The sequence below is a fragment of the Tasmannia lanceolata genome, unplaced genomic scaffold (genome assembly GCF_043159265.1).
Source record: "Tasmannia lanceolata isolate RefF3 unplaced genomic scaffold, GAP_Taslan_0.1 ptg000003l, whole genome shotgun sequence".
NCBI classification, from domain to species: domain Eukaryota; kingdom Viridiplantae; phylum Streptophyta; class Magnoliopsida; order Canellales; family Winteraceae; genus Tasmannia; species Tasmannia lanceolata.
In genome coordinates this window covers 2388226-2405954 of record NW_027518680.1, presented here as the reverse complement: position 1 = coordinate 2405954, position 17729 = coordinate 2388226, and the positions used below count along the sequence as shown (strand labels likewise).

Here is a 17729-nt window from a genome sequence, read left to right as displayed (position 1 = left end):
GTCAAGTCCCGATTCCAATATTGGGTTAAAAACATCTAATGGAATGAAGTCTGCCGGTGACCTATCCATAGCAAGGCCTAGGAAATAAATGGTTCGGATCATTGAGATCTTTTGGAAGGCTCTTTACAATTACACATACAAATAGACACTCGTGTTTGGTATTTTGGACCGTTGATCTTGTGGGCCAACACAGCGTACTGCAAATCTCCGTTATAGGAAAGGAAATGATAAATTCGCACCCCCTGTAGGATAATTCGCACCCATTGTAACGTGAATTGTGGCAGACTTTAACACTTTTCGACGTCGGTCAAATCACGTTTCAAGCGGTGCGAATTATTCTGCATGGGGTGCGAATTTATTCTATATGTATGCATTCTCCTTAGTAGTATTTCCCGTAAAACAAAAGACAAAATTACTGAAACCCTTTTCCCCCTCGCCCTCCTCAAACGATCAGATCTCCGTTACAGAAACCCTAACCCTAACCCTAACCCTAGAAATCTCTCTTTCATATCGAATTACAGATCTCTGATTTCTCCCAAAACCTGTAAAAATGGTGTTAGCTCAACTAGGCGGGAGCATCTCCCGTGCTCTTCAGCAGATGAGCAACGCAACAATCATCGATGAGAAGGTTTTGAACGAATGCCTTAACGAGATCTCTCGAGCTCTCCTTCAATCCGATGTTCAATTCAAGATGGTCCGAGACATGCAGACCAACATAAAAAAGATCGTAAACCTTGATGATCTTGCCGCGGGCCACAACAAACGGAAGATCATACAACAGGTAATCAATTCATTTCCAAAACCGTAATTTTTTTTGCCTATCAAAATTAGATTTTTGCCAATTCATTTCGAAAACCCTAATTTTTTTGCCTTTCAAAATCAGATTTTTGACAGTTCGTTTCTGAAAACCTAATTTCCTTGCCTTTCAAAATCAGATTTTTTGCAATTCATTTCTGAAACCCTTTCAAACTCAGGTTTTTGACAATTCATTTCTGAAACCCTAATTTCCTTCCCTTTCAAAATCAGTTTTTTGACAATTCATTTCCGAAACCCTATTTTTCTTTGCCTTTCAAAATCAGATTTTTTATTCATTTGTCTGGTATCAATGTGTTCTTCCTTCTTTACATTTTTATGGAAATTGGTGGATGAGTCCGGGATGTAGGTTAAATTAGAAATTGAAGTGTTGATTTAAATTTCAAACAGTAAGAGAATTCTGCATTTTAGAGGCCATAATACTTTAAAGCAAAATTAAGTTGTGTAAAACATCATATTCCTTTTTATCCTGAATTGTATCTGCAAATGAAAAATAATAGGAACCTAACATGAGGGTAGATGAAAATTTACAAATCAAAGAAGAATTGTTGCAGTAGATGCGTTACCCAGAAGAGGTAGAGAATATTTGGGTCCAAAGATTGTGTGAGACCCGTATAAAGTAGTGCTGTCATGAGTAATTCACCTGCCTCACAAGTTCTTACATTAATGAGCTTGATATTGTGGAGGTTTCTGATACCAGGACCCTTAAACTGAAGATGGTTTTACTTAAGTTAACTAGATGAATACAACTTGTATCCTTGCCGGACAACAGAAATTTCAGAAGACGAATTGCATCTCTGTTTGTTTTTTCTTTGACAGAAAACAAATTGCCACTCTAGATAGGGCAGATTTTATTCATTAAAAAAAGAGAGCAGAATTTAATGAATTAAATCATAAATCTAATCCAAAATGGAAAAGAGATGTTGGTTTCCAATTCTTTGAAGATTACAATAATGTAGATCATTTTTAGTCATCCAAGATGATGTTTGGTGATAGTCATTATTGAGGAGGGTGTATCTTTTATGTTTCAAAATATGAAGTTAGCCATGTTTAGCATGACTTAAGTAGTATATAAACTAAAAAAGAAGAGCGTACCTGGTTAGATGACCAAAGGGCACTTTTTGGATAGTTAAGGATCTATGTCATTTTCAACACCATACAAAGCACACCTGCTGTTAACTAGTTTTTTGACTTTCAAGTTGATCACTTGATATGGCTCTATTTGCCCATTTAACAAGATGCAACTATATTAGAACAAGGGAAAGATATACATAAAAGGGCCATCCGGCCATGGTTGCCCACACAAGACGGGAATAAAAATGAGAATAAACTCAAAAAACATCCAAGTACGAAACAAAAAGGCTACAAAAGGGGCAATCCTTCACCAATAACCAACTTAGTCATATCGACACCCTCCCTAATAGCCATCCAGGTGAAGGGAAGGGCTTGAAGTGGGCAATGGTTGTTTTGGGGAAGTGGGGTGCACAAATTCTAGATCTTCTCTGGGACACTAGATTACCTCAATTAGAAGTTTCTATGTAGAAGAATCTCACTAGAAGACTCCATCGTGTTATTTGCCCATATTCTTGTATCCCTCAGCTAGAGGTTTCTATATATGAGAAACCTTATATATTGAAATGAAGAAAAACCATTCCCTCTTTTTTAGTTCTGAATTTTTGGTTGAGCGTGCATGATGATTTTCAACCATACAACATTAACATTCATCCAACGCCCTCTGCACATGAATAGATATCTTATGTTGAGAATAATTCAAGATAGCGTAGACTTTGAATTCACAATTCTCCCCATATTTTATTTTCTACATTCCTAAGTTTGGAATGAACATATTTTTTTTCAAAAATAAAATAAAAATTGTAACGGAAATATTAGATTGTCACTTGAACAAATCTCTCATCTGATGTCTTATGCTGTAAACAATGAAAGATAACTTACTTTGATTGTCACTTGAACAAATCTCTCATCTTATATCTTATGCTGTGAACAATGAAAGATAACTTACTTTGACAATTCTCCCATAGCATTTCCCACATTAGATTGCTCGCACCGAAGAACTAGGGAATCTCTGAGTAGTTTGGGTGCATAATGTAATTGGATTTTGGCTGCAATTTGCTCCCAAAATCCAATTAGATTGGACACCCAAAATATTTTGACAGGCCTAAACGTGATTTTTTAAATAATGTCGGTTCTTTGTTTTCAGGCAATATTCAATGAGCTCTGCAAAATTCTAGATCCTGGGAAGGCTCCATTCACGCCAAAGAAAGGGAAAACGACTGTAGTTATGTTTGTGGGTTTACAGGGTATGTTGGTTGTGAAGTTAAATGTTATCATCACTAGTGTGGGCTAACTTATTTTCACATTATTTCTATTATTTAGTTATGGGTTTAAATGGTTTAACTGTTGAATGTATACCTTAGTGTCTTAGTGATTATGTCCTTGTGCTTGCTGATATTTAATGTGTAAACCATAACGGTTTCATTTCATTAGCTAATTTCCTTTTGAAAAAGTAAATTTGTAATTTTTTCTGTACAGGTTCTGGGAAAACAACAACTTGCACGAAATATGCATATTATCATCAAAAGAAGGGGTGGAAGCCAGCTTTAGTCTGTGCAGATACGTTCCGAGCTGGTGCTTTTGACCAGTTGAAGCAGAATGCCACTAAAGCTAAGATTCCTTTCTATGGAAGGTATTACATCCATATCTTTTATTGGTTTTTTTTATCATGCTAGTATCTTAGAAGAAGCTTGATAGATGTTGATATCTTAACTGATGTTACTACTATTTATTCTGGTCATTGACTATTATCATGTATATCATAGTGGGAAACCTTACAATTTTCGCTGAGGGTTCCAAAGTTCTGACTTCTGATAGAGCTAGTAGTCATTGGTAGGATTTTCATTGCGGATCGTTATCCAGATTATGATGCTTATACATATAGAATCCATCATCGGGGTGTGCAGCAGAAGCAATTCCTGGCAGGTGGTTGGGTGGGGGCCCGTTGAATCAGTTACAATGCCAGCCACTTATTTATTTAGAGTTCCTAGAGGAGTTCGTTATGTGTATTATCCAACTAGGTTTTGACTTTTTTTGTGCTGAGGAATTCACTTCTTCATGTTGTGTTGTGATGGAAACTGCAGACACTTATTTGGCCCCTCCCTTGATTTCCTTGCAGGAAAGGAAAGCTGCTAGAAAACCTTTAATCGTCTTACCAGGCTCATATATGATGTTCACCATGGGAAAATTTATTGCACAATGTATAAATTGTGGGTTTACCATGGAAAATCCATACATAAAGTTTACCTTCAGTTTTCCATAATGTTTATGGCACACTAATTTGCAGCATGTTTCATTGTTGGGTTTATTTTTCTCAACCTATTTGAGTATCTATGCAATTGTTCTCATTAGATTCTGTGCTTTGGGATTTTCATGTGACCAATCATTTGCTTTGTGCTACAGCTACATGGAGTCGGATCCTGTAAAAATTGCGGTGGAAGGTGTAGAAAGGTTTAAGCAGGAAAATTGTGATCTTATAATTGTTGATACAAGTGGACGCCACAAGCAGGAAGCTGCTCTCTTTGAAGAAATGCGGCAAGTGTCCGAAGCAACGGTATCTAATACTATGCTCTAATTTCCATCGCGTATCATGTTTATCTGTTTATGTTGGTTCCAAAGTGCACTAACTTTCTTTTTCTTAATGTTCCAGAAACCCGATCTTGTTATATTTGTTATGGATAGTAGCATCGGCCAAGCTGCATTTGACCAGGCTCAAGCATTTAAACAAAGTGTTTCAGTCGGAGCTGTGATTGTTACAAAAATGGATGGTCATGCAAAAGGAGGTGGTGCACTTAGTGCGTAAGTGTTGATTTTTATATTCTTACACTTTTTCGCCATTATCTGTACAAATTCAATGCGTGGACGTAACTTTCCTTGTCACTGTTACTGAAATGCCACAATGCCTTAGTAAATGTATTGGGCTTTTTCATCAATGTTAAGCATCTTTCATTGGTTTAATTCATTTTGATGTGCATGAGAATGTCATTGTAGAGGGTTTATGTGTTTGTGTGTATGCCCACTTATTAACTTGGGCGGGTGGGAAACTTGTTTCAGAAACTTTTCCGAAACATGATAGTAAAAATTGGGGAAACGTTTCCGAAACGCATGGGAAACTTATGGGAACTCATGCTAAACCTTGAGAAAAACATGTGTGAAACTAATGAAAATCATTGGAAGAAACACACCAAAAAATTGTGGAGTAGATATTTAAGACGAAAACAATAGCATATATTTTAATAAAAAATAAAATGAGAAATATTCTTTCAGTATGTTAGAAGATCAGAAAATGGTGTTGCCGATAAGTTAGCCAGGGATGTGGTGGTTAAAGACTCCCAGGAAACGTTCGATTCTTTGCCCCTTTGAGGATTTTCCTTCGGCCTCTGTTTTGGGCCTCTTTCCCTTTTTCTTTTCCTTTTCTTTCTTCTTCCCTTTCCTTAGTATTGACCATCTCGGACGTCATCTTTTTTCAATTAATATAATTTGCTGCCATTAAAAAAAAAAAATGGAATTAACAAATTTGAAATTTACAAAACTGTATATTATGTGTTTTCATGTGTGTTTCTCTATCTTTTCTGAAATGTTTCACAATGCGTCTCTCATGCGATTTTCTAACATTTTCCCGTTTCTCTTTTCCCCTCTATTTTTTTTTGCGTTTTCCGTTTTCATTTCACGTTTCGCTTCCTGAATTCGTTTCCCACCCTGGTAACTATGCTTTTAAGCACCTACACGCACAATGTAAACAAAATCTGGTATGATCTTTTTGTTGGATAGAACTACAATTATTGGATTTTTATTTTTTTTTTGTTGGTAAATCGCCACATCGTCTTCCCATCATAGTATAATAATTTTGTATTGAGGTCCATTTATTTTGTTGATGAAAGCTCTCCAATCTGTGTCTCTACTAAGGTCCTTGTTTTTGGATTTACAATTTTTTGAAGGGAAATGATAAATGCGCCCCTTTTCATCACATGGGACAACCAACTGCAGTGTACGTGGCAATCAAATCCTTTGAATCCTTCTGACGTGAAGTACAACAGCCCCTCTGCAGTCATTGATACAATGCTGCTGGGTGTTCCAAGCGATGAAAAGAGGCGCATTTATCATTTCCCTTTTTTGAATGGCGCATTTGCAATATTTATCTATTGTCATATTGTCACTGACCCTACGTGCATCATCAGTCATATAAAATACCCCTACCCCTACTAAAGTAGAAAATTCTAGTACAAAATTTAACAAATTATTATACAAAATAGGATCGTTATAAAGTTATTTAAATAATTTTGTACTAGAATTTTCTACTTTAGTAGGGCTAGGGGTAGGGGTAGGGTTCTAAACAGTGTGCATATTGTAGTTAGAACCCTAAGCCCCCTTTTTTGTCAGTTTTTTAGTGGCATAGTTTAAATTACTGATCAACTTTATGTATTCAGAGTTGCTGCCACGAAGAGTCCTGTCATTTTCATTGGAACTGGAGAACACATGGATGAGTTTGAAGTTTTTGATGTTAAGCCCTTTGTCAGCCGTCTTTTAGGTGAACTGTAACTCGCTTTGCTTTTTATTATACTGGTTTTTTATTAGTTTGTTACCTTTTAGCGTAGTTCTGAATACTTTCAAAAGATTTCTGTTGTGTTATTTCAAGTATTTTCTTTTCATGTTTTATTTGAAATAGGCATGGGTGACTGGTCCGGATTTATGGACAAAATTCATGAAGTTGTGCCTATGGATCAACAACCAGAACTTCTACAAAAACTTTCTGAAGGGAATTTCACCCTACGTATAATGTATGAACAATTCCAGAACATACTCAAAATGGGTCCTATTGGCCAGGTAAAGTTCGTTATTTTGATCCTTTTGATGTTTCTATTTTTTCTTCATCCTTGCTCCATACTCCAAATGAGTTGCCAGCTTCCTCTTTTCCTTGCAATATTTGAATTTCTTGCGTATTTTGATTCAGTTACTCAAGAAACCGATATGACTTGGACGTTTAGTCCTTGTTGCTCGCCATATTGGTGGAGATCTAACATTTTTGTCCGACACGACACGATACAATACCAATACTCATACCGAATACTCCATTGATACCTTTATTTGTACAAATAGATATCATGTTTCAAAAAATATGTCACTAAAGAAACTGATATGACTTGGATGTGTAGTCCTTGTTGCTCACCATAGCGGTTGTTCGGTTTTGGTGAGGTTTTAAACTATGGTGCCCGATACTTGTGGAGATCCTACATTTTTCTCCGACACTATATGATACCAATACTCATACTGAGTACTCCATTGATACTTTTATTGGTCAAAATAACTATCATATTTTTGCATACACGCTTGAAAAATATGTCACTCTCTTTGAATTAACTATCATGCTTATCATAGCGGATACTCCATTGATACTTATATTGTTCAAAATAACTATCATGTTTCCAAATATCACTCTCTTCGAATTAACTAGTATGTTTTTTTCTTGTTCCTATTGCATAATTGCAAGTCTAGGTTTATTATTCATTTCAGCTTCTAAGTTAAATTCTTAGTTTTATGATATTTTATTTCTACATATCTTATGTCTATCTCATGGTATGGGATACCCGTGTCCATATTTGTGCCATATTCTGCTAATTCATATCTTTGCTATTTAAAATCTGTCATAGGTTGTGAAGTTGTTCTCCATTAATGCTATCGAATTTCTTACTATTAAAAAGAAAAGCGAGAAAATGGCACAAATAAATTATCAAGTAATTTTTTGATTTAATAAGATTTTTTTGGAATAACTCAGAATTTATTTTAATAAAAAGGTATACAAATGGGTGAAAAGAAGAAACCCATCTCACTTATTTAAGGGTCCCACAAGCAAACTTCCTTCAAAATTCTATATTTTGTTACATAGTGTCTACATGATATCTGGGAGCTGGTACTTTAGGAAAAACAACATGTGTATTATTTAGTGCCGTATGGTGATGCATTGGTGTAGGTTCATCTGTCATGCTAAGAATAGCTAGGACTTCCAGAAGATATGGCATTCATTTGGTGAGAAATAAGTAGGAATTTTGAAAATTCCAGTGGCTGAACCTGAATCAATTTTTTTATTCAATTATAGATTTATATTATTTTATATATTAATATGTAAATTAAGAAGGGGAATTTAAAAAAAATTATAATTCCATTCAGCAGACGAATATTATAAGAAAAGGAATCAGCAGAACAGAATTGGGCGATTGGAATGCAGAAAGTTCTCTTATTATTGTTTCAAGCATATAATTCATGGGGAGATAAAGAAATAGATCACATTGATATTTTTGCTTCAACATGCTATTGTACAATTTAAGATGCTCTTGTGGTTGAATTGATTGACACAGACTATAATTGCTCCCTTGTTTTTGTGGTAACATTAAGTTACTTGATTGCTTCTTGTTCTTTCAATGCTCAGAATTTTGTTGATTGTGCCAATAGTTTTACTATTTGAGCTGAAATGTGGGTCCCTTTGTGGCCTTGGCTGTGTGCGCGTTTGTGTGTGTGTGTGTTTTGTTGCATCGAACTTTGGTCTTAATAACGACTTAATCTACTGTCCTTTCGTACTTGAATTGCCTCTATTAGTTTTTCTTTGTGTTGTTCAAACCTTTAATGGAATTGATGAGTATCTCCATGCATGCATCATTTTCTTATACCCCCTACATGTTATGTTCTTTCTATTGATTTTCAATAGTGAGGGGTGCATTTAACTTTCTAAATACATTATGAATGTTTGTTGCTTTGTAGGTCTTCTCTATGCTACCTGGATTTAGTTCAGAACTAATGCCAAAGGGCAGTGAAAAGGAAAGTCAAGCAAGGATCAAGCGTTTCATGACTATGATGGATTCTATGACAAATGCAGGTATTGGTAGTTAACAATATGTGGTTTTTGTCCGTATTATTCCATTTGTTATGTTTTTTCAAGCCTCTTAAGAGGCATTGCTTGGGGCTGTTTATAACTTTATATCCATCGACAGATACATTATCTTTGAAATTCTTTTATCTTTCATATAAAGCTGCTAGGAAGATGTGCCTTGCCTGGGTCAACAATTATTATGTCTAATAGATGGCACATAGAGGAACCTAAAGATGGGCCTCTAATACAACAGTAAGGCATGCCTTCCCTACTATTATTTGTAGAGAGAGTTGTGGTTGCATATCCCCCATGTTGAGTAATGAAGAAAACCTTCTGTTTGTAGTCTTTCTTGTTTGGGTAGATGATCACTGTGAGCTTTAGGGTTTGGGGAATGCACTAAATGGATTGAAGGAGGGAAAACCCACTTGTAGAAACTGAGTGCTGAGTCGATACACTTGATATCATCATATAATTGGTTTGGTCTGCCTTAGGAGAGGTTGCAAGAGTAGAAAAACAAGAAACATGATGTCGGTCCGGAAACCAAAGTATCTGAATGTTACAAAAACTGTGTTTCCATTCTCAGCCCAGTGATTCTTTGCCAGTATACTATCAAGTTTGCGAAATAAATTAACTTTTTCACTTTACTACTTCATGTTGACATTTGAATTTAGAAGAGAACTTCCTACATCATTCAAAGGTGCTTCTTATCTGACTGTTTTTCCAAAACTGTAGAGTTGGATAGCTCGAACCCAAAGCTTTTCAACGAATCCCGGATTGTGCGGATAGCAAGAGGATCGGGTCGTCCCGTCAGAGAAGTGATGGATATGTTGGAGGAGTATAAGCGCCTTGCCAAGATCTGGAGCAAGATGAAGGGGCTCAAGATTCCAAAGAAGGGTGAAATGAGCGCATTGTCACGAAATATGAATGCACAACACATGAGTAAAGTCCTTCCTCCACAGATGCTGAAGCAAATCGGCGGCATGGGCGGTCTACAAAACTTGATGAAACAAATGGGTTCAAAGGATATGGCTGGGATGTTTGGAGGGGACAGATAGTATTCAGTCTTAGCCGCACAGTCAGTTTCCGATCCATTCGAATCTGACAAGCATAATCTTTGTGTTGAGTCATTAAAATCATACAGGAGGTAAGTGATTGTGTCTGAAATGTTCCTTAATTGTAATCTCATTGCTTGTTATCAGAATGCCCATGCAGCTTTTTTTTAAACTGTATTATCACCTCCTATAATCTTCAGTATAAATATCACCATTTTTAGCATTTTTACTACTAAAGCATCTGTCATTATATATTTACTGTGAAATCCATGGAACAAGTTTGGTGAGTACAGACATTGGGGAACTATGTATGGTGATCGGGACCGTTGGTTTGGTGGGCCACTATCTGATCATGTTACTGAAATCTGATGGCCCCTCATTTATTGTGGAATTGTTGTGCTTTATCCTTACCGTCAGATGGTGTTAATCAATGATACATTATTCTCATCTCTATTGCATTGGGGAAAACGATATGAAGGCACACCTGTTTTAGGAATGCTCGAAACAGCGATCCTAATGTTGCCACGTGTACCAAAGTGGTATGCTTGCTATTTGTGAGAAAAAGTAAAGGATATTTTTTAGTAAGGGATTTGCTAGCGTACGTCGCAGAATTCATTTCGCTGAGCGTCTGCTGCATGAGAGCAGCCGCATAGGCTCAGATTTTGTCATATTCATTTAATTCATCCGAGGTCGCTGCTGTCTCATGCAACAGACACTCTGCAAAATGCCTTGTGCGATGGACGCTAGCAAATCCCTTTTTAATAATCGGTGCAATATAAGAGGGCTGTTTGGCACAGAACTGACACAGGTGTGTCTAAAATGGAATGACAAGGGGAAACTAATGGCATGTTTGGTCACCAAGAAAACAATATTCCATGAAACATTTGTGGGGCTACTTGTGAGAGATGGGCAGGGGAGGGAGAGACTTGAGTAGGTGAGGGTTAGCCGAGCATGAATTCCTAATAATCTAAACCGGCATTTTTTGTGCTATCTCCACTCCCGCCAGCTTACTTCTCTCCCACTCCATCCTTCTCTGCCCCTCACACCATTGGGCCAAAATGACTAATTCATTTGAATAATTTCTTCATGGTTGCCAAACATGGGATATGGTTATGTCTGGCAATAATTAAAAAAATTTCATGGAATATTTGTGGGCACAATTATGAGAGAAGTCGAGAAAGCAGGAGAGCGATGGTTTTGAGAGGGCAAAAAAAAAAATAAAAAAAAAATAGGGCTGGTTGCTGCGGAGGATCGCCACGTGAATCATGGCCATTGATCTAGTGTGGGTCCTTCATTATTGGCCCCACTATAATTGGATGATCCTACAAGACTAAAAAAATACCATTCCTTCTTCTGCAGGAGAGGGTTGTCGGATAAAACAAACCAAATGCTAAACTGAAGGTTGCCCTAGTAAAAAAAAAACCAGCATTGGATCCATGTTACTAAAGTGCATTGATTGTTTCTTTACATTTACATTTTTTTCAGTACCATTCTAAATTCACTTTTTGATTATTGGATCCATTGGGGCGTCCTTGCGTGTGGTTTTTCCAAGGGTACCCTTCACTTTAACATTCCCCATCTCCACAATGTGGCACCTCCGCTACATCATAAGAGTCTGTTACTGTCCTAAGTGGGGCCTGCCTAGGTATGGGACTTGGTGGGACCTATCATGGTATGGGACAGATTTAAAGGGAATAGCCTAATGCATTCCTGAGGGTGTCAATTTTGGCTCGGGCTCGGAAGCTCGCTCGACCTCGGCTCGAATCCTTAACGAGCCGAGCCGAGCCGGCTCCCCAGGCTCGTTAAGCTTAACGAGCCGAGCCCGATTTAGGCCAGGCTCGGCTCGTTAAGAATTTAATATATATATATATACATTAAAAGGGTTGTCCAGGGAGTGAAAGGCGGGGGCAAAATATGTCACTTTATTTTTGGAACCCCATTTGTTACTAGGACCACCACCTATAGTGTAAAAAAAGTAGTCAAATTACACTAGTAGGGCTGTCCAGGGAAGATGAGGGGTGTGAACATAATATAACCCGAGCTCGGTAAGGCTTGCGAGCCTGGCCGAGCCTGACCGAGCAGAGCCGAGCCGAGCTTTTGAGCTTAACGAGCCGAGCCGAGCCTGGCCAAGCTCGGCTCGGCTCGTTTACACCCCTTTCCATCAATTCTGGAGCTTTTGGCTCATAGATTAGGTACCTAACAGGTCCCACCTTTGATTGATCTTCATCATTCGTTTGATATCCCTTGCTTTGGAAAAGAGTCTCTGAAAACATTCCTCCAAGGCTCCAACTAGCAAAGGGGCCGTATCTACGAAAAAGAAAGGGGGTGTAAATATCACTTTCCTTGTTGTTCTCACATTCCCGATTCGCTCTCTTAATTTTTTTGGGTGGTCACCAAGTAACTCAGAGAGAGAGGTCTGAATTGATGGGTGAGAACGTTTGAGTTCAGACCATCTTTTTTTTTTTTCTATCCATCAATGGCTGATGTTATTAGATTATTCCACACCTTTCCTCCACCCCTCATTTTTCCCCTTCAATCATCTTCTACCCAATTAGCAGTCCTTCCCAAGCAGAACCCAAATAGGAGAATTTGTTCGGTTGCAGAGGCCCTTGGTTTAAACCAGAGGAAAAGATTTTCTTCTTTTAAGGTATGTTCTATTGGGAAGCTCCGATTTCTGCAGTGTATGTGTGTTTTTTTGTGCAATTCAAGGAGGATCATGAACACCCATATCTTTAAATAGTCTGTTTTGCATTTTATTTTATTTTCTGTTGAAATTCTGTCTCTTATTGTTTGATTTCTGATGTGGGTTCTTCAAATTAAGTGAGTAGTGCCATTTAATAGTTTTATCTTAATGTATCTATTGCCTTAATTTATATAAGTGGGGAATAAAATCAGATCTCAATCAAATCTGTCATAGAAATCAGATCTTAAAATAATAATAAAAACTAACCATGGCTATGGTTTTAAATTTTCACCGAAACCGACACAAAACAACCGAAATGTTTTCGTTTCCATCTCCATCGAAACCGAAACCAAAACCAAAACGACTGAAATGCATAAACCAAAGTCGTAAGTGTAATAGGGGTATACTATATTAGTATGTGTTATATAATTATATTTATATGAATTGCATGCGACATGTGGTGTATGTATTACATTTATATGAATTACATGTGAATTTGGTATGTATTAAATTATCAGACATACGTGACCATGCATGACACATACGTGACCATGCATGACACTAGGTGTTCGACATTTTTTAAACCATTATGGATGATTGTCTTGCTTATGTGATGATTTTAAGTGTGTAGTTGTGCTTATTCAAGCATTTCTTGAAGTCTCATCTGTAAATTCTATCATTTGCATATGTTTCCATTTGTTTATGTGATTTTACAGGATTTCCGCTGAAATTTCCAATCGAAACCGAAACATTTCCGTTTCCGTGGCGATTGAAACCATAACCGAAACCGAAATTTAAAACCTTGACTATGGCCTAAATAATGTCCAAGGGAGGTAAGGGAAATATAGGTAGATAACAGGATCAAGGTGGGGAAATAATGGTGACAAAGGTTAGGGAATGATGATAGAAAAGGGTCTAAATATGAAGGCAAGGTCAAGGGCTATGTAGGAAGAAAGAAAGGGGAAGGTTCAGAGGTGAAAATTTGGGGATGGGCTGTAGGAAAGTAAAGGGGATGGGATCCGTACCTGGGATAGCATGTCGTGCCTCATGCCTTAGTCGTCTTGTTGGAGTTGGTCTCTGAGGGAGGGAGGGAAAAGAAATAGGGGAGATTGGAGAGAAAAGATGGTGCAGCTGTGAAGGGCTCAAAGCTGTGGGCTTTAGGAGAGAAATATGAGGAAAGAAGGGGGAAGAGGTGGATGGCTATGATGGAGATCATAGCCGTGGCTCGTGGGGCGTAGGGAAAAGAAAGAGGGTATGAGAGGGAGGTGATGGCCACAACTGAGAGAGGGAGAGAGAGAGAGAGGTGGAAATAAAAAAGGGAGGAGAGAGGGGAGGTGGCGGCTGCACAATCTTACCGTGACGGGGAGAGAAGGAAAAGAAGGAAGGAGTGAGAGAGTAGGGAGGTGCCCTAAAGTGGGTGGGTTTTTTTTGTGTGTGTGTGTGGGGGGGGGGGGTTGTTCTCTGGTCGATATTCCAAATCTGGGTGGGATGGGGAGTTGCCTTACTGTTGTCTTCAATGTTGTCTTGAAATGGTATTATAGTATGCTAGCTATAGCTTGTATACAATTTTAACCTCAAGTTTCATAATCTATTCTTGTTTTTTCTATCATTATCAGCTGATCTATCTGTAAGTAGTCTAGGGAAACCAAATGAAGTTGTTCATATGCTTAACACCTGCCTATCTGTTATTGAAATGGTATGTTAGCTATAGCTGCTATACAATTTTAACTTTAAGTTTCATAATCTTTGCCGAAAGTTCCATTCGTGGATTTTTTTTTCTGTAATTATAGAAAATTTGCTAATAGAGTGTTTCTTATGGCTTCTAGTTTTTGCATGTTGGACTTCTCATTTTAGGTACATTCAACTGTTGCGGAAAATGATGAAGGGCCAAAATGGTGGGAAAGAAATGCAGCCCCAAATATGATAGACATTCATTCTACACAAGACTTTTTAAATGGATTACGTCAAGCTGAAGATAAACTAGTTATTGTCGAATTTTATGGCACTTGGTGTGGCTCTTGTAGGGCATTGTTTCCAAAGGTGACTTTTCTTTGATTCTTGGCTTCTATTATTTAGTTTCTTAATCACTCATCTTTGTTTAATTGATATTCTAAAAATTATTTTCATTCTTTATTTCTTAAACACATTCTGTTTTTGAAATAATTGGGATTTATATCTACACATGTACACTTTTATTTGTCAAAAATGCAACACAGTAATGCATATAACTGCTTTTATTTGGAAGTACATGTTGTATATGAGAGCTTAAAATGTCATATTTGTCAATTTTTTGAGCAATAAAACCACTTGCATCATTAAAAGTTAACGAAAAAGACCTGTGCAGAATCCATATGCCTCATCAAATTTTGAAATGCTCAAAAGAACAGAACAGGTGTGCCTTAAATTCTGCCTTGTTCCTCTTATAGGATGCGGTGGAAAAGACACAAAGATGTCACAATTTACAAGCGGAAAAAAGCAAAAAATCTTTTTGGAAAGAGAAAAATTATTTGATAAGAATTTAATAAATGCAATTAGTATACATCGACAAAAGTAAAAAGGTGAGAACAGGAAAGAACTTTCAGTGGAACCGTTGTCGTTATTATGGACAACACCATCATAATTTGTATGTGTCATGAGGCATGCCATGGCTCACTGATATGCATATTCATGTTGGCACAAAAGAAAACTAAGAAGTGGCCATGTATTGGTGTGTCGATATTTTTAGTGTGAAATAACTTTTTATTGATCTTTCAGCTCTGCAGGACCGCCGAAGAACACCCCAACATTATTATCTTGAAAGTAAACTTTGATGAGAATAAGCCAATGTGCAAACGTTTGAATGTTAGGGTGCTTCCTTATTTTCATTTCTATCGTGGTGCGGATGGACGATTGGAGTCCTTCTCATGTTCACTTGCAAAGGTCGGTAATTTTGTTTATAACCTCCTTTCTCTGGAATAGGATAAAATATATGTGCTTAATTTCTCTCAACATTATTGATGGACAAAATGCTGGTTGATTGTCATGATTGACCAACCTATATGAAAACTTGCTTCATCATATTGTTATTTACATTTTCTATCACTAATATTGTGATGCTGTTCCCATACTCCACCTCCTTCTATGCTTTAGGATCAAATACTCCAATTCATACCAATTGTGATTCAATTTTATTTCTTTTGAATTACAATTGATTCGCATATAGTAACTTGAAAGAAGAATGGCCGCCACATGCCACCAGGATGAGATTCCATATAGAAAAACTGTGTATCTCTTCACGGTTTGTGCAGAACATGAATGTGTTTATCAAAGTCAATGGTCATTAAGCAGGTCACTGCAACAGCAAAACAAAAAAATGAAATTTACGAAATGAATGTCATTAGGACCAAATTAAATGAAATTAATTGACGAGCCATTAATTTCTTGGAATAATTAATTGCCCGGAATACCCAACAAAATGGTTGAAAAATCTGTTTCAGGGAGACCAACATGCAGTGGCACTTTGGAATGCCATTTGTTCATTTGCAATTTTTGAGTGACATTTTTTACTCTTCATTTTTACGAGCAGTAGTTTAAATTTCTTGATGAGTTAGAGAATTCTGTTTTTCAGTTCTTTTGCAAGTTTCCAGAGCTTGATTGCGAATGAAGCTTAAGGGGGACCTTTTTCTCCTAGAAAAACTAAATCATGTAGCTTCTGTTGCTTTTGAGAAGCCATCTCGTAGCATATAGACTTCCCCAAAAATCTTCCAGTTTCTAGCCACAAAATTCATGAAAATAAAACCCTCCATGTCTGGCAATAACAAAGTGCAAAAACAAAATATCTCCAAAAGCCTTGAGTGAAATAATTCCAGGAAATTTACAGATACCAACTAGGAGTTTGAAATAACTTCAAATGGAGGAAAAGAATTTGAAGAAATCTCAGCTCATTCTATGTTCTAGTAGATGGGTGGGTCCTAGGTTTCGGCCATTGGGTGTGGGTTGCATGCCACCTTCCTTATGTTCTGGAATCTAGCAACTTGATGAATACCATATATTTTCTTTTTCTTGTGTGAATTTATATTGGCAAAGTTGGGATGATTATGCTGAGCTGATTAAGCTGAGCTTAATCATAGCCTTGTGTAACAAAAATTGAAACCTTGCATTCTCTTTTCTGTTTTATGTGCTTATGTTCTGTCAGTGATGGCTATTTCATTGACCATGTTCTCAAACATCCTGCAGTTTCAGAAGATTAAGGATGCTATTGCAACACATAACACTGCTCGTTGTAGCATTGGTCCCCCATTGGGCGTTGGAGAGATTAACCTTCTTGATACCACCCTTAATCTAACGGACAAGCCTGCAGAAGCCAGTTCGAGATAATCCCATCTATTCACTTTCTATTCTACACTGGCTATTGAAGCAGTTCTTTGTTCGTGCTTTCTGCTCTTTATTGTACATGTCTGATTATATTCTAAATGAATTTAGCAAGTTGTTGCAGCATTCTTATCATTCCGCCTGTTGCAACAGCTTCAGAACTGTAAGAAGAGAAATTTGAGGGTATGGAAATGTTACTTGGTTCTATTATTCAATCATGTTTTAATATGCAAAGCTTCTGAATGGAAGTAATCAATTTCTTATTGTGGGTGTGTTTGAGAAGCATTGAGATTATGGTATTTAAAGTGTATCTTTATTTTTTAAACCAGCAGGGAAAATCTTATTTAAACAGCAAAAAGCAAAACAGACAAGATTACAGAGGAGGCGGAGATTGCCCCACATAACCCTAGTCACTCCACGCTTAACAAGACGATCAGTAAGGGTGTCAATTTTGGCTCGGGCTCGGAAGCTTGCTCGAGCTCGGCTCGAATCCTTAACGAGCCGAGCCGAGCCGGCTCGCCAGGCTCGTTACGGCTCATTAAGAATTTAATATATTTAAAAATATATATTATATATTAATATATACACTAAAAGGGTTGTCCAGGGAGTGAAAGGGGAGGCAAAATATGTCACTTCATTTTAGGAACCCCATTTGTTACTTGGACCACCCCCCATAGTGTTAAAAAAGTAGTCAAATTACACTATATAGGGCTGTCCAGGGAAGATGAGGGTGTGAACTTAATATAACCCAAGCTCGGTAAGGCTCGTGATCCTGGCCGAGCTGAGCCGAGCCCGAGCTTGGTTCGAGCCCGAGCCGAGCCTGAGCTGAGCTTTTGAGCTTAGCTTTTGAGCTTAATGAGCCGAGCCGAGCCTAGCCTGGCCAAGCTCGGCTCGGCTC

At 37.5% G+C, this 17729-nt stretch overlaps 2 protein-coding genes across 2 annotated transcripts in view; both read left to right on the top strand.

Annotated features, from left to right (window-relative positions):
• LOC143847504 (signal recognition particle subunit SRP54 2) overlaps positions 1–10035 on the top strand; it is a 104807-nt gene extending 94772 nt beyond the window's left edge. Inside the window, exons 2-10 of the mRNA XM_077356365.1 lie at positions 473–781; positions 3032–3131; positions 3364–3517; positions 4288–4438; positions 4535–4683; positions 6312–6412; positions 6551–6708; positions 8638–8752; positions 9479–10035. Of these exons, the coding sequence (XP_077212480.1) occupies positions 551–781; positions 3032–3131; positions 3364–3517; positions 4288–4438; positions 4535–4683; positions 6312–6412; positions 6551–6708; positions 8638–8752; positions 9479–9801 (1482 nt within the window). The 5' untranslated portion in view covers positions 473–550 and the 3' untranslated portion in view covers positions 9802–10035. The remainder of the gene's footprint in view (positions 1–472; positions 782–3031; positions 3132–3363; positions 3518–4287; positions 4439–4534; positions 4684–6311; positions 6413–6550; positions 6709–8637; positions 8753–9478) is intronic.
• Positions 10036–12175: 2140 nt separating this feature from the next.
• LOC143859892 (thioredoxin-like 2, chloroplastic) lies at positions 12176–17094 on the top strand. The gene is made up of 4 exons (XM_077370405.1): positions 12176–12445; positions 14336–14521; positions 15236–15400; positions 16697–17094. The coding sequence occupies exons 1-4, from the start codon at positions 12275–12277 to the stop codon at positions 16835–16837; spliced, it is 663 nt and encodes a 220-aa protein (XP_077226520.1). The 5' UTR covers positions 12176–12274; the 3' UTR covers positions 16838–17094.
• The last annotated feature ends 635 nt before the right edge of the window (positions 17095–17729 follow it).

Excerpts from the sequence above, each read along its gene's own strand:
- LOC143859892 (XM_077370405.1), top strand. The coding sequence starts at position 12,275 with ATGGCTGATGTTATTAGATTATTCCACACCTTTCCTCCACCCCTCATT. Across the intron at positions 12,446-14,335 it reads AAAGATTTTCTTCTTTTAAG|GTACATTCAACTGTTGCGGA; the intron begins GTATGTTCTATT and ends TTCTCATTTTAG. Across the intron at positions 15,401-16,696 it reads TCTCATGTTCACTTGCAAAG|TTTCAGAAGATTAAGGATGC; the intron begins GTCGGTAATTTT and ends AACATCCTGCAG.